This window comes from Megalobrama amblycephala, linkage group LG18 (genome assembly GCF_018812025.1).
Source record: "Megalobrama amblycephala isolate DHTTF-2021 linkage group LG18, ASM1881202v1, whole genome shotgun sequence".
NCBI lineage: Eukaryota > Metazoa > Chordata > Actinopteri > Cypriniformes > Xenocyprididae > Megalobrama > Megalobrama amblycephala.
Genome location: NC_063061.1, coordinates 35,434,687 through 35,451,005, shown reverse-complemented (window position 1 = coordinate 35,451,005; position 16,319 = coordinate 35,434,687). Strand labels below are relative to the sequence as shown.

General features: G+C 37.6%; 2 protein-coding genes across 5 annotated transcripts; one reads left to right on the top strand and one right to left on the bottom strand.

The window, feature by feature from the left end:
• Positions 1-361: 361 nt before the first annotated feature.
• LOC125253596 (sperm acrosome membrane-associated protein 4-like) lies at positions 362-5,771 on the bottom strand. Its single transcript, XM_048167626.1, has 3 exons — positions 5,582-5,771; positions 940-1,050; positions 362-667 (listed from the first exon to the last, which is right to left on the bottom strand). The coding sequence occupies exons 1-3, from the start codon at positions 5,631-5,633 to the stop codon at positions 447-449; spliced, it is 384 nt and encodes a 127-aa protein (XP_048023583.1). The 5' UTR covers positions 5,634-5,771; the 3' UTR covers positions 362-446.
• A 5,182-nt stretch (positions 5,772-10,953) lies between these two features.
• LOC125252079 (serine/threonine-protein kinase pim-1-like) lies at positions 10,954-15,656 on the top strand. Of its 4 annotated transcripts, none has more exons than XM_048165102.1 (9): positions 10,954-11,432; positions 11,833-11,994; positions 13,106-13,200; positions 13,382-13,432; positions 13,676-14,033; positions 14,128-14,265; positions 14,452-14,557; positions 14,645-14,754; positions 14,964-15,656. In XM_048165102.1, exons 1-7 carry the CDS (start codon positions 11,204-11,206, stop codon positions 14,550-14,552), a joined length of 1,134 nt encoding a protein of 377 aa, XP_048021059.1. In that variant the 5' UTR covers positions 10,954-11,203; the 3' UTR covers positions 14,553-14,557; positions 14,645-14,754; positions 14,964-15,656. The 4 variants fall into 4 exon arrangements, with proteins under 4 accessions (XP_048021059.1, XP_048021058.1, XP_048021057.1 ...); XM_048165101.1 differs by having other exon boundaries at positions 14,645-14,770; XM_048165100.1 differs by having other exon boundaries at positions 14,645-14,770; positions 14,946-15,651.
• Positions 15,657-16,319: the final 663 nt, after the last annotated feature.

Genomic DNA, 16,319 nt, shown 5'->3' with positions numbered 1-16,319 from the left:
GTTCTCTCAGCTGGATGGAGTTGCTATCAATCCAGTCTTTATTACATATCCAAAGAGACAAAGAGCTGGACTGAGAGCAGTGAGTGAGTTAGAGTGTGTTTATGTGTGTGTGTGTGTGTGTGTGTGCATTTTTGTGGCATATCAGGACACAAATATGTATAATGACATGGGTATGACATAGGTATTACAAGAAGAGGGTGACTTATGAGGACATTACCCATGTCCCCACTTTTCAAAAGGCTTATAAATCATACAGAATGAGTTTTTGTGAGAAAGTAAAAGTGTGCACAGTGTCCTGTGATGGGTAGGTTTAGGGGTAGGGGTAGTGTAGGGGGAGAGAAAATACAGTTTTTACAGTATAAAAACCATTACGCCTATGGAATATCCCCACAATTCACAAAAACGAACATGTGTGTGTGAGTGAGAGAGAGATGAAATAATCCTCCTCAAATGAGGAATTTGACCATGAACACAGAAGTGGTGGTAGTGAAGGCCATGCTGAGAGCAGAGAAGTGACCCAGAGCCGAGTTACACAGGTCAGTAGAACAGCACGTCTTCGTCATCTGGTATATCTTTGTGCTTGAGTCAGACGGGAAATTCACCTGTTCAGTTGTATTGCATTTGGACACTTCGAGACATCCTTTCATCTTAATATCCACAAAACCAGCTGAAATTGAGATGCAAGAAAACATAGATTAAGCTTTAAAATATAATTTAAAAAATGTCTGCGAACACAAAAAATATATGCGAACATTAACAATTTTCTTCACCCTGGAAAGCGTAACAAGTAATTAAAATCACCAAAATAAAATGAATTATTCAATTTTAGTATATTAAATCTTACGATTTAAGGAGATGCAAAAAATAATGACTCTTTAATGAACATTTACGTTTTGTGTTACGTTGGTGTTCAACAGCTTTTGAACAGAATAAACTTACCAGCCTTCCCTAATCCACTGAAGCACTGCTGACCAGCATCACATGTCTTTTTGGTTGTGTAGCAAAGACTCCCGAGTCCCAGTTTACACTCATAACACTGCAGGGCCTGACCTGAGAGAGAGCAGATTCATGAAACATTTGAAATCTTTTTTAAAAGGCATATAAGTTTCTTCAGTATAAAAAGTAATAAACAGTTCTCCGAATCTCCTGTTTTACTGGAAAGGTAAGGTAAGAGCATTAATGCACCATTTTGCAGATTTGTTTCTGATCTAATCGTCAACATAAATAACATTTTCAGCATTTCTCAACCCTTTCTCTTCTCAGTATGTGCTCTAGCTCAGAGGAGTGCAAGTCATGTTTCTTTACTACAGTACACATATGTGCTAAACACAGGCAACAGAGGGATGAAGAATTCAACAAAACTTAAACATGTAGTTGACTGAAAGCAAAGTTCATCTACAATAATAGTTCACCCAAATATGAAAAAAAAGGTTATTCCTTTTAAATGTCTCCTTTTGTAACCCATGGATTGATTGAGTAAATGTCAACAGAACTTTACATTCTTTAATATCTGAAACACATGGTACAAATATACCCTTTGTATTACACAAAGAGAGAGAGAAATCTACACAGGCGGGTTTCGGTTACACCCTGAATGGAGTTACTTATCTGAGTCATTAAATACTCTCAATCATCACTTTGTTACACAAACAGAGTGTGCTTTAGATTTTTTTTGGTTTTGTAAGATCAAACCAAGCATAGACCTGATTGTGACATGTCAGATAATTACTAAGTTCATCCCTCTTTTCTGTGAAATGTCTCTTTTCTTAATCCGCTAAACCTTGTTTTCTAAGCATATGATCATGTGATCTTCCTTAGAGCAGAATTTCTCACCGACAGTAGGGTGGGTGGAGGTTACAGTAAATATTCATTTGAAACGCTGTGAAATGTTGTTTGATACTTAGCAAAATAAATAGACACTTGGTTACCAGCATCAGGCACTATTTGTGAGTGGATTTTCATAGCAATGAGCAGAAGAAGTCCGGTTCACTAAATACAATGTATATTGCATGTATGAAGTATAGTGTTGCAAATATATGCTGAAAATGTAATATTTATGACTATATAATATGTTCATTAATATTCAATGTAACAAATTATTATGGAATAAAATACATTTTCTTCTCTTTGGTGATTGAATTGGAAAAGCGATCCAAACATTTTCTTGGTAATTATAAAGTTATTAATTATTAAGTTAAGCTAATTATTAAGTAACTATAATATTAATAAAAGGTCTTCTTTGTGATGTCTGAGCTGGATATTAGAGAGAGCAAACAACACAGCATCAATTTATGTATTGATAGTGTTCTGCAGTGTGACGCTAAACTCAATTAAAATGATAATATAGTTATTGTGAATGCAGGTTGTGACTTCATATGAATTAAGAAACTACATGTACTTTTAAAGGTGACCTATTATGCCCTTTTTGACAAGATGTAATTTAAGTCTCAGGTGTCCCCCGAATGTATCTGTGAAGTTTCAGCTCAAAATACCCCACAGATCATTTATTATAGCATTTGGGTGTCAGCAAAATAAAGCCGTTTTTGTGGGAGGGTTGCTTTAAATGCAAATGAGCTTGTGCTCCTTGCCCCCGAGCTCACTCTCATTCCAATACACTGAGGCATACATAATACAGAAATTCACACAGCAAATATAACTCGCAATATAACCGTTCATGATGTATGGCATCAAATGATGGACAAAACAGCGTGAGCGCATAAACAGCGCGCAAGTGAATTACAGCAGTGTGCGCACAGTGAAAAAGCTTCCACGTAAAATGTAAACTTGCAGAAATCTACTATAGTTATAATTAATATATCTGTTATATTATAACTTGTCTGAGATTTTGGAGTTATTTGCACAGCCATATCCAACACTGAAGCTAACCAAGGCTGAACCTGGTCAGTACCTGGATGGGAGACCTCCAGGGAAAACGTCTCGGTTACGTATGTAACCTTAGTTCCGTGAAAGGGAATGAGATGCTGCGTCGAAACGCTGTGGGAATGCCGCTACATGATTGCGTCTTGAAGTGCGTATAGAATCTGTCCAATGTCTTGACAGAACGCGTAGACGGGTGACGTCAGCGACCAGGAAACTATAGTTAACCCATTCAGCTGCGTTGAAACACTGTGGGAATACAATACCCACGCTGCTGTATGAGCAAGTTCTTGTCCGTACGAAATCATGAGCACAGATCAAGACAGAAGCACCTGCGCCCCTGGAGTGAGCCGAGGTGAAGTTCATAGAACCTCATAAATGTATGCGGTGAAGACCAGCCTTCCGTATCTCAAATATCCTGGAGTGAAACTCCTGACAATAAAGCCTTAGAGGCAGCCATACTCCAAGTGGAGTGGGCACGTACGGCTAAAGGTGAAGGCTGACCGGCCGACTCATAAGCAAGTGAGATTGCTCATTCTCTGCTTAGTTGCAGGACACCTCTTTCTAGGTGACCCAAAACAGATGAACAGTTGTTTAGATTTCCTCCACAGGACAGCTCTACATGTAGGGCCCTAACTGGGCAGAGCAGATACAGTTTCTCCAGGTATGACGTATGAAAGGGAGGACAGAAGGTGTGATAGGCCTTGCAGTATTAGTAAGGACCTTGGAAAAAAAAGTGATTTCAAGAACTGTTCTTGAGGAACCCAAAATGGTTGTTCTATGGAACTGCTATGAAATTCCCTGTTTGGAACTTTTATTTATATGAGGGCAGACTCAATTAATGTGTGCTGTGCATGTGATATGTTGGAGTTAGGGGTAGATTCATTTTTATTCCTTTTCAGTCACACTTTAGTCAAGAAAAGGAGTAGGCACCAAAACCAAAAATTAAAGTGAGATTACAAAATCTAACAGTATCCAAGTTTTAAAAGTATAAACTACAAAGAAACTATGTGCTCTTTTTTATATTCTCTCTGAAAAACACAAATGAACTTCCATTCTACTCTACAAAATATTAGCAGAGATATGACAGATACTTTTTCAGATTCAGAAATGTGGTCTATAGCCAAACTGATGGGTTCTTTAGTGTGCAAGTTTTCCTATGTAACTGGTTTGGTCTTTCTGCCTCAACTAACCTGTCTCTCTCATGAACACATCGACAAATGGGTAAGAATAATCCAAACCTCCCAATATAATGTTCTATTAACATGTTAGAAACTGCATTAACATAGCACTGATTATTGAGATAAGGGACAAAATGCCTGCTTTATGTTAAAAAAATAAATAAATTCATCATAATAAAAATACTTTAAAAGTTACATCTAAAGGAAATCTGGATGCTCAGGACATTCATTGCTTTTATTTTTAAATAATTTTGTTACTATTATTTAAATACATGCTCTATACTTGTAAAATACATGTAATTTACCTTGTCCTCAGCATGAGGACAAAACAAAATGTTTAAAAATGCAACAAATTTAAAAATATAAATTTTAATTGAAAGGTGGAGATCTGTAATATATCAAACAATACAAAAAGTCAGTCAACTCCTTTAGACGTCAACTCCATCAGGTTTTATGTCTGATGGTTGACAAGTGCTCTCAAAATGTCTAGATGATGTGATCTAATATGTTTTTTGCATATGGTGAATTCTTCTAATGTTGTTTCACAATTCTATTTACATTTACATTTTAAATTTGGCCCCAGCTTAACCTTTGTCAACTCTGTCAGTATTTAACACCATCAGGTGAAGGTTTATGTCAATTTTGAAAGAATTCAAAGACAATGAATTGAAAGAAATGTTTCAATTCATTGTGTTAAAATATTAAAACAACAACTGAACTACATGATATCATGTCTGATTTACCTAAGAACGATGATTATATGTTTAGTATTAAAAAGGTTAGAGAATTAAGAATTAATCTATTTTTAACTCCTTTACTGAACACCATTCTGTCATAATTGAAGACTTTATACTGCTGTTGCATGGATCAAATTCAATATGCTTTTTAATGTGTCGGATGGAACAAATTAAGTTATGAAGTGAATAAATGTAATTTTTTAGAGAAAAACATTGCAGCGGGGGAGAGCGTCAGGAGACGCGCGGTGGATGAGCGGGTTAAGCGCAAATAACAAACACCTGTCTCTTGTTACAGTAATTGGCGTGGAGAGAGTATTTAACGCCAGGAGAAACAGGAGACAGGTGTTTGTTATTTGCGCTTAACCCGCTCATCCACCGCGCGTCTCCTGACGCTCTCCCCCGCTGCAGCGTTCGCTGAACCACGCCCCCCTTGCCACAAACATTTTCAGAAAAACCTGTTCCCTTACATGGTTCATTAGCTGAGACCTTTGTCTACAAATATACCAGTTTAAAAATAATGATAGAAAAATAAATATAATTATATTAATACATAAAAAGTCATAAAAATCAAGAGTATTTCTTTGTGAAAGCTTGTTGTAGGCTCAAATCACTGAAAGCAATATCCCGGATGAGAATGACTCATAAACCACAGCTTCATTCGCCACACAAAAAAACTGACCAGAAATATTCAAACAAATAATCTACTGCTGATTTATACAGTAAGCTATATATATATATATATATATATATATATATATATATATATATATATATATATCATCTTACCTGCTGCAAAATACAGAACGACTGCAAAGAACCCGAAAATGATTTTGTTCATCTTTCTTGCTGTAGCTGAGGTCAAGTAGAAGACCGTTAAACTCTAGTCAGACTGCTGTGAATAGCAGAGATCTGCTAGATTTATAGGTCCACACCCATGACACCATCCGTTACACTTCTGAATACAGTCCTGCGACATCTCAAGGGTGTGGTGTAAATTAATACAAAAAAATAATAGTGAGGACATTCCATAGGCGTAACGGTTTTTATACCATACAAACTGTACATTCTGTCCCCCTACACCTAAACCTGCCCATCACACAAAACTGTCTGCATTTTTACATTTTTAATAAAACTTTAGTGTGTTTTTAAAGCTATTTTAAATATGAGGACTCATGAAATGTCCACATTTCAAAATGTCATTCAAATGTCCCGCAAAAACATGCTCTCAATATAATTGTTTAAATTATCATTATTATTTTTTTAAGAAGCACCGGTCAGTACTGAAGCCTGCCATTTCAGTGAAACACGGAAGTCTATGTGGACCAAACTGTGAATCATTTCTCATTGCGTTCATGCAAAATGCATTCAATGGCCACAATTTTTTTTTTTTTTTTTTCAAAATTCATGAGCACTTTTGTCACTTTTGTCGTTCATACATACCCAGGGGCGTGTCTAGAGGGGTGGCACCAGCCCCCCCTGGAATATGATTGGCCATCCCTGGTGCCCCCCCAACATCATAGGACAATGCCCAACGCCACTGGATCAGAGTGCTGTCAATCACTCATTGGATCAGAGCGAAGCAGAATTGCAGTTCCCCGTGTTTTCAAACAGAAGGGGAGGGAGACGCCACGACATGGCACTGTTTATAGAAGATACACACTCAATTTTCTATTTTGAAATATCTCACTTTATTTTATTATTTAATCTGATTACTTTCGTGTGACTGCCCTGCTGAAAAATCCAACTAAAACCAGTCTAAGCTGGTTGGCTGGTTTCAGTTGGTCTCCCAGCCTGGCTTAGCTGGTCAAGCTGGTCTTCCAGCCTGGGATAGCTGGTGTTCAGATGGTTTTCAGGTGGTCTCCCAGCCTGGCCAATCTTGTGTTCAGCTGGTTTTAGCTGGTCTCCCAGCCTGGCTTAGCTGGTCAAGCTCATCTCCTAGCCTGGAACTAGCTGGTGTTCATCAGAGGGCTGTTTCATAAAAGATGCTAAGAAAAGCGAGGATTAAACTCCACAACCTGACTTGAATTAACCTAACAAATGAGCTGGGGCTAAAACGGTTTCATAAAAGGAAATTGAAGTTCACGCAGTACCACTAATTTGATCCAGGTTCACCTAGTCAAGATAATTTCGCCTGCGCGCTTTTTTTAAACGGCCCTAGAGGTCGATCATGGATCAAATCGATCCACCATAGGAAACAGCAACATTTTGTGCTATTTTATGCGTTTGAGACATGGTGTTTTCCTCAGTGCATAACTTACTTTACACAAGTTTATTCTCCATCTGTAAATGTTAGAAAGTCATGATAATATTTCCATTTTGCTGCTAAACTTCACATTGAACGAGCGCTGCTGCGCGCTAAACAGACGGGACGCAATAGAAGCGCAATAATTCCAAAATATACATTTCGCTAAAATATTTGATGTTGGACATTAAATGTGCTTTATGTACAATTTTAAACCTACAAGTAAGTGTATTTTTATGACAGTAGCTGTAAATGGACTATTGTAATGGGGTAAATCAATATACTTTGGGACAATTACTGAGTTTAGATTCATATTTAGTCTGTGCATATTTATTTTAATTTTTAATTTTGTGATTTTAATTTTTGCTCTTCTAATAACCATAAAAAGAACTACAGCTGCCAAACAAAACCAGAGAGGAATGTATTCATATATTTTAAAACAATCTTAATTAAATATTGGGCACAAAACATTTAGCCAGTAATAAAGGAAAACCTGTACGTTTCACACACACACACACACACACACACACACACACACACACACACACACACACATTATATGTATAATTCAGGTTGATTGGGACACTTTTTCCCAGTCATTTCAATAGCAAAAGTGTCCCAAGCAACCTGAATTCAGTATTATATATATATATATATATATATATATATATATATATATATATATATATATATATATATATATATATAGACCAGAGTATAGATTAAATATGGGCCTTGGAAAAGGCTAGCTGACTTTATTGTGCTTTGACTACAGTGGGTAGTTTCAGTGTGGACAACAACCATACATGTCACTTCTGCAGGCTGCATCTTACTCTGTCACTCTTTTCATAGCTTTTGCTGGCTCTGAGACACTCACTTGGTATTTCTCCTGTTCTTTGTCTAGCAAAAAAATCACTCATCACTTAATAAAAGATTAAAAATAAAGGCCTGATTGTTTCAGGGGTCTTGTCACAGGTCTATTGACTTTGAATTTCTGTGTTACTTTTGCTATAGTTTCACACTTAAAACAATGATTTGGTAATCCTCTTGTCCTTCTTTTGTGCTAAGAAATAAGTCTCCTGACAGTTCTCTCCCAAGTGCTTCCATTGTTGTCAGTATTGCAGTGGGTACGGAAAGTATTCAGACCCCTTAAATTTTTCACTCTTTGTTATATTGCAGCCATTTGCTAAAATCATTTAAGTTCATTTTTTTTCCTCATTAATGTACACACAGCACCCCATATTGACAGAAAAACACAGAATTGTTGACATTTTTGCAGATTTATTAAAAAAGAAAAACTGAAATATCACATGGTCCTAAGTATTCAGACCCTTTGCTGTGACACTCATATATTTAACTCAGGTGCTGTCCATTTCTTCTGATCATCCTTGAGATGGTTCTACACCTTCATTTGAGTCCAGCTGTGTTTGATTATACTGATTGGACTTGATTAGGAAAGCCACACACCTGTCTATATAAGACCTTACAGCTCACAGTGCATGTCAGAGCAAATGAGAATCATGAGGTCAAAGGAACTGCCTGAAGAGCTCAGAGACAGAATTGTGGCAAGGCACAGATCTGGCCAAGGTTACAAAAAAATTTCTGCTAGCACTTAAGGTTCCTAAGAGCACAGTGGCCTCCATAATCCTTAAATGGAAGACGTTTGGGACGACCAGAACCCTTCCTAGAGCTGGCCGTCCGGCCAAACTGAGCTATCGGGGGAGAAGAGCCTTGGTGAGAGAGGTAAAGAAGAACCCAAAGATCACTGTGGCTGAGCTCCAGAGATGCAGTCGGGAGATGGGAGAGAAAGTTGTAGAAAGTCAACCATCACTGCAGCCCTCCACCAGTCTGGGCTTTATGGCAGAGTGGCCCGACGGAAGCCTCTCCTCAGTGCAAGACACATGAAAGCCCGCATGGAGTTTGCCAAGATGGTGAGAAATAAGATTCTCTGGTCTGATGAGACCAAGATAGAACTTTTTGGCCTTAATTCTAAGCGGTATGTGTGGAGAAAACCAGGCACTGCTCATCACCTGTCCAATACAGTCCCAACAGTGAAGCATGGTGGTGGCAGCATCATGCTGTGGGGGTGTTTTTCAGCTGCAGGGACAGGACGACTGGTTGAGAATGATTCAGTGGGCTACATAACACTTAATTTTTAAGAAATTACTTCTCTTTAAATGTTTTGGTCCATCATACTTACCTTTTAATAATAAAAAAAAGTCTTAAATTTACACCATTTTTTATTTTATTTTTTTTATTTAGCACTACTTAGTAAATGTGTGTGTGTGTGTGTGTGTGTGTGTATATATATATATATATATGTATGTGTGTGTGTGTGTGTGTGTGTGTGTATGAAGACCTATATATATATATATATATATATATATATATATATATATGTTAATATATGTTAATAAAGTCAAATAATTGTATGTGAGAGAGTCAGTTGTAATATCATTGCGTTCCTATTGGTCAGTGTTAGAGGAGCTCAGCTTAGCCTGACAGTTAGCCTACTCCGGACCAGGGTATAAGTTACCAGAGTAACTGAGTTTAACTAATTTAAGTTTGTTTTATGAAACAGAATTCGCTGACAACAAGTCTGACTAAGTAAAATAAGCCTGGCTTGTTTTCTAATCTTGTTTTATGAAACGGCCCTCAGAAGGATCTCAAGGTCTGTTTATATATGGATGTCAGCAGATGCTCCAAACAATGTTGTCAGGAAATTAGACAAGATTCTTTGATTTTATTTGGAGGAAGAAAATACACTATTTACTGAAAGATATTCTAAACAATAATAGAGACTTTGGTGGCCTTGACGTTTTAAATTTTACAGATCCTAATAATGTGTTTAAGATAAAATAGATAATTGGATTTATTAAAAATAAAGATGCATGGAATGTTTTCATATTTAAGTCTTTGGGTGGCATTCATTTTCTTTTAAAATGTATTTTTTTGGTCGAAAAAATCCCAGTTAAACCAGCAAACTTTCATAAGCAGGCACTGCTGGCTTGGCAATTAATCTATAAAAATAACTTTTCACCGCATCAGTACTTCTTATGGAATAATAAAGACATCTTGTACAAAAGAAGTCAATCTTTAATCAGAAATGGGATGTTGGATGGAATTCTTACTGTTAGTCAATTGCTTAATGAACAAGGTTTACTTTTAACATATTCTGAATTTATCAATAGATTTATGATTCTTGTGAGGCCAAAAGAATATGCTATTATCTTTGATGCAATCCCTGACAGAGTTGTTACGAAATCCTGGATTCTATCCTATAAATGTTGATCGTCAAACCAGTTTTTGCAGTGATACAATATTTATGGGAGATATTAATATAGTAATAGATAAATGCAGTAACAAATATATATATATATATATATATATATATATAAAAAAAATTTGCCTTGTTCAACAGTGTTTTGATCTACTAAATATGAAAATATTAACTGGAAAAGAGTATGGTAATAACAAATACTTTTTTTTTTTTTAATTAATAATAAAATTAGAGAAGTGCCCTATAAAATTGTACACAGAATTTACCCTGTCAAGGAGTTGCTTGAACATTTCCATTTGAATATTGAAAACTGATGCGAATTTTGTGGCAATGCCAAAGAATCAGTGACTCATATTTTTTTTATTGTATATATTAAAAAAAAAATGTGTTGGTTGGATGTAATTTATTAATTTAATTTATTAGATCGTGTATACAAATAGATCTGTATGATGTGGTCTTTTTTTATTTATTTTTTATTCCAAATGCACCATGTGCTTCTTTATACAACTTTTTATTTTACTTGGAAAATATCACATTCATAGTTAGCACTTAATATTTCTGTATATGGCCAAATCATTCACAAAATCATACATTAAAGGAATGTTTACGCTCAGGCTCGAAGCGTCTAAGCCAATAAGATTTGCTGAATTATCAACCAATGAAATTGTGCCCCGCCCCTTCGTCCAGACCGCTTGGAATCGTGAATCGTGGAACGCGTTATTGTGACGTCACAGTGCGCGCAGCCGCTTCATAAATCGAGTCAGTCGAAACTCTTTGTCAGAGTTTAAAGCTGCTCTTTGGTCTCTTGCGATCGATCTGTAGTACTGAGTGTTACAAGTCTACCGCTAGAACCAACAGGCAAATACAGTGTTCACAGCTCGTTGAGATGGAGCATCTGGCGACTGTTACATTGGACACTATGTTTGCCAACTTTCCACTGGAGCTGGAAAGCTGCAGCAGCTTGGACTCATTCGAGGACGCTCAAGTTGAGCCGCTGAGTGGCGCTGTGAAGCCGGCTGACAGAAAGGCCTGCAGTAGCAGCTGCCAACAGCTCCCGACAGAGGCGCCTCGACCACCGGCTGTCCCTACAGTCGCCTGGGAGGACGATTCAACAGGTAACTGATAACGTTAATAAGTCAAACTGCAGGAGACAATTACTTTGTGACTTCTATGTAACAGCATCAGCACTGTGTTTTTAACTTTTCAAGTGTTCTTGGAAATTTGCTGAGCACAGAAACAATGCAAAACCTGCTAATTATTCACATGAACTCGCTGCATTAGGACAGTTTTACTCGTGAATCATGTAGCTGTAATCTGTGCTGATAAAAACAATGTTTCTAATCAACATTCATTCATATACTGTATATTGTGTATTTTTAAAAATATATTTTTTGCATGTTGTTATTTCCTGTTTACTTCTTCTATTTTATTATCTGTGTCTTGTCACTGTCATTCTGTCTCTCATGTGTAAACATACCTGGCAATAAAGCTCTTTCTCACTCTGATTGTTTGCAGAAAAGCGCACACAAGGGAGGAAGTCTAAGAAAGAATCCATCCAAACCCAGGAAGAAACCCAAGTGTGTGCTTTTGTGCCTGAGGATCCATCGCAGGAGCTTCCACACACATCCAGAGTGGATCCGACAGGCACAGATCCGCGGGAGTCTGAGCCAACAGACAGTGAGTCTCCAGATATTACCACTCTGATTCATGTCTATGTCAGCCTGATGTTTCTGGGTTTAGTTTTCATTTTTCCTCGTCTTCTGCTGGTTCCTCACCTGAAAGACCACCAAAAGATCTGTAAGGTCATTTTTTTAGCGTGTGGAAAAAGCGCCAATTACTAAAAACTAAACTAGCCAATCAGATTTCTCTTTACCAATCTCACACCCACCCATACACACACAAACACATTTGACTTCACAACACACAAACGCACACCTTTATTTATTCTCATTCCCTCTTGCTTTCTTAGTATGTCATGAGTGCACACAGATTAATAACCAATTTGGGGAAAAAACTGGCATTAGGTTAGTGCCCTTTATGGTACGCACAATTAGGATAATTACGGTGTGACTTCAATGTGAAACAGCATCAGCACTGAGTTTGTACTCTTTCTAGTGTTGTTGGAAATTGGCCCAGAAACTCTCATGAACTCGCAACATAAAGCAGCTCTACATTAGGACAGTTTTACTAGTGAATCATTCAGCTGTAATCTGTGCTGATAAAAACAGATGTTTCTAATCAATATTCATACATGTACTATCTATTTTTGTATATTGTGTATTTTTTTTAAATATATTTTTTGTATGTTGTTATTTCTTATTTACTTATTCTATTTTTATTATTTGTCTTGTCACTGTCATTCTGTCTCTCATGTGTAAACATACCTGGCAATAAAGCTCTTTCTCACTCTGATTGTTTGCAGAAAAGCGCACAAAATGGAGGAAATTCCTTGCTGGCCTCCGGAGAGCGTGGAAGTCGATAAAAGGATCCTTCCAAACCCAGGAAGAAACCCAAGTGTGTGCTTTTGTGCCTGAGGATCCATCGCAGGAGCTTCCACACACATCCAGTGGATCCGACAGGCACAGATCCGCAGGAGTCTGAGCCAACAGACCGTGAGTCTCCAGATATTACCACTCTGATTCATGTCTATGTCAGCCTGATGTTTCTGGGTTTAGTTTTCATTTTTCCTCGTCTTCTGCTGATCTGCACAGGTGTATTTCGTCACAAGCAGATGCTGCTGGAGTTCATTCTCATGCTGTATATTAACATGTTGTTGTGCATTTTTCAGGATCCTTTGAATCTCTTTATGATGTGGGATTGAAACTGAAGTCGAGACGTGGTGTCAGTTATCATCTAGGATTTCGAAACTCCGATGACAAACGAGTATGTTGCCCTTTCTGTAGACACATATATATTCATATATTCTGTATATTTCTGTCTTTACTCTTTCAGTCCTGATGAAAACATCAGTGTTTACAGTTTTGATCAAAAAGGTACAGACTGTTAGATTAGATGTACACAATCAAAAATAAATCAGTTTACAAAAATGTTCTTCATTTTTCAGGTATTGATCAAATTTATTAAGAAGAACCGGCCTGAGAAACTAGTGGAATTGGTAAGTTGAAAAGACTTTATTCTTCATAAAATGTTTTATTAAATTCTAATTTGGTAATTGATTAAAGTTTGTATGTGGACAGAGTAAGATATAATTGAAATAGCCTAGAAACATCAGTTGTAAAGTACATTGCTTTCATCTTCGGCAGCCCTAGAGTGGAAAATGAAGTGTACCGGGCCTTTAGTTAGGAGATTTGAGATGGGTAAGGAGTTAACTAAGCTTTTGTCAATCTCTTTTCTTTAGCCTGGGTATTCCAACCCTTTAAGTAAAGAGGCAGCTGCAATGTTGATGGTGCAAAAGCCTCCAACTAGCGAGCATCTCGTACAACTATATGATCACTTTGTCATGGAAGATCAAGACATCTTGATTATGGAGTATCCACGTTCCTACATCAGCCTGTTTGATTATGTCCAACGAAACAGCAGTAACCTGACCGAAACCGAGGTGAAACTCATCATTCAGGGGCTCATTGTTGCTCTTCATCACTGCATGAGTCGTGGTGTTTATCGTCGCACGCATATGAAAAACATCCTTGTCCACACAAAAACCCTGCATGTAAAGCTGATGGACTTTGGAGGCGCACTGCTCGTCGAAGAAAGACGTGAGTCGGCTTTTTAAGCACAGTTCACTGATGACTTATTTACTACAGTTCACTGATGGTGTTTTACTGAACACTGAGCATGTGTTGCTTACAGGAGATGCTGAACCTCTATTAATCAGTGCAATCAGAAAATATGCTGAATGGGCAACAACTGAGGACTTACGCATACTGCTGGATCTGATGGTCCCGAGAATAAGTCGTTGCTTTTGGATGAGACCACGCGTGTCCAAAGGTGAGACCAATAACTAGTGTGAAAAACATATAAAGCCCTGACATGAGTGACCGTAAAATTATCAGTGGGCATCCAGAGAAAGTCATAGTAACAAATGCAGTGTATTTCATGGTAACATTACCTTACATGAACTACATATCTCAGTCAAACATGACTAATCAGATCTCTTATAAAAAATGTTTACAGAATGCCTGGATCTTCTTGAGCACCTTCATGATGTAAAGTCACGGATGACGTTACAGGCTATGTTGAAGCATGACTGGTTTAAAAGAAAAACTGAAGCATAAGAAAAGTAAGTTAATTTTATTTTTTTTGACAGATTAAGGCCGCCTTGACACCTCTTGACCATAATTAATATCATGCTCTCATTATTTGCCAGGTTCCCCTGCATTGGCAGCTCAGGGCCTATAGTTCAGCTGTATGGGTCATCAGCCGGGGACGGTTCACGCTTTAACCCTGGAGCGTGGATAAGACCACGTGTGTCCAAAGGTGAGACCAACAACAGGTACAAAATGGAAATGACATTGCTTGAAAAACATATAAAGCTCTGACATGAGTGACAGTAAAATTGTTTGTGTCAAACCTTGATGAGTGTAAAGAGATGGAGAGATGTTTTTTTGATAGATTCAGGCCTTCTTGCCACCTCTTGACCTTAATATCATGCTCTCATTATTTGGCAGGTTCCCCTGCATTGGCAGCTCAGGGCCTATAGCTCAGCTGCGGGGTCATCAGACTGGGACCCCGGGGACGGTTTACGGCTTTAACCCCGGGACGTTCCCCTTTCACCCCTGCATGATGACACTGATGGCAACTGTCCTCTACTTGTGAACTGTTTGTGTGCCACCAACCTACTCAGAACACTATCGTGTCCCACTGATAGCAGTGCGAGCCCCACCTTGCAGCCTGACAGGAAGTGCTGGAGGCTTACATTTGGACTCCGTTCTTCCAGGCCAGACCACCATGTTTCAGACAAGCGTCGTGTCAAGCCCAGCCATTTTCCTGAATTACTGTGGACAGTGGATTTCACACAGCTTCAGTGTCACACAGTTTAACGCCACACCTTGTACTTGCCTGGAAGCTGGCTTTAATCAATCCTTCCTTAGTGAAAAAATAGCACAATTTATTCAAATGTAATTTAGTGTAACTAAATGTATTTGTGGCACACTGTAAATCTGTTCAAGTGGATCAACTCATTTTGTACTAAATGCATTTTAGTTGTCCAAAAGCAGTGCTGAAGTTCAGGTTGTATTAATTGTAAACTTGAAGTGTGCTAATGGCATCATTATTGTGTGCTTCTAATACAATAAAGTGATCTTTAAAAATAATGGCACAGCTTAGGAATTTGCCTTTTACTGGTATTTTACACACACCCTCTAGTATACCAGTAAAGCTCACTTATCTGTAGACCAGAGAGACATTGGGAACAGATATATGTACACCCATGGATTCAAATCCGGGTCGGAAAATTCTTTATTCCTTTAGTGGTAAGAATGTAATGAAACAAACACTTGATTTTATTCTTGCAAGAAGGTTGTTCAGTGCAGATACAGAGTTGTACAGAGAAGAACACCCTCACCCAGTGTGGCTGTCTTATTCTTCCTTGTTACCCCAAACCAATCTTAACACATGTTACCATATACGGATCAGAAGAATAAAAAAAGAAGGAAAGGGGTCTAAAACTTAGCAGATGCCCTGTCTAGACAAACACATTTGTACCTTCGCCTCACTTCCTTTGTTAGTTTTAGAAGTGCTTCTTAAAATACAACAGCATAAGCAGTAATTTTCCACTGAACAAGCTGTTTTTAAATGTCATAGAAGACAGAGAGAAAACAAATATTAATGAATAATTTTATATATCAAGAAAATAAATGACAAACAATAAAAATTCCTCTACATACTCCTCCCTTTTGATTATTCTTAATCACTTTAAAGGTCCCGTTTTTCGTGGTTTTTGAAGCTTTGATTGTGTTTATAGTTTGCAATGTAACATGTGTTCATGTTTCGCGTGTAAAAAAACACAGTATTTTTCACATAATTTACTTATCTGTATACCG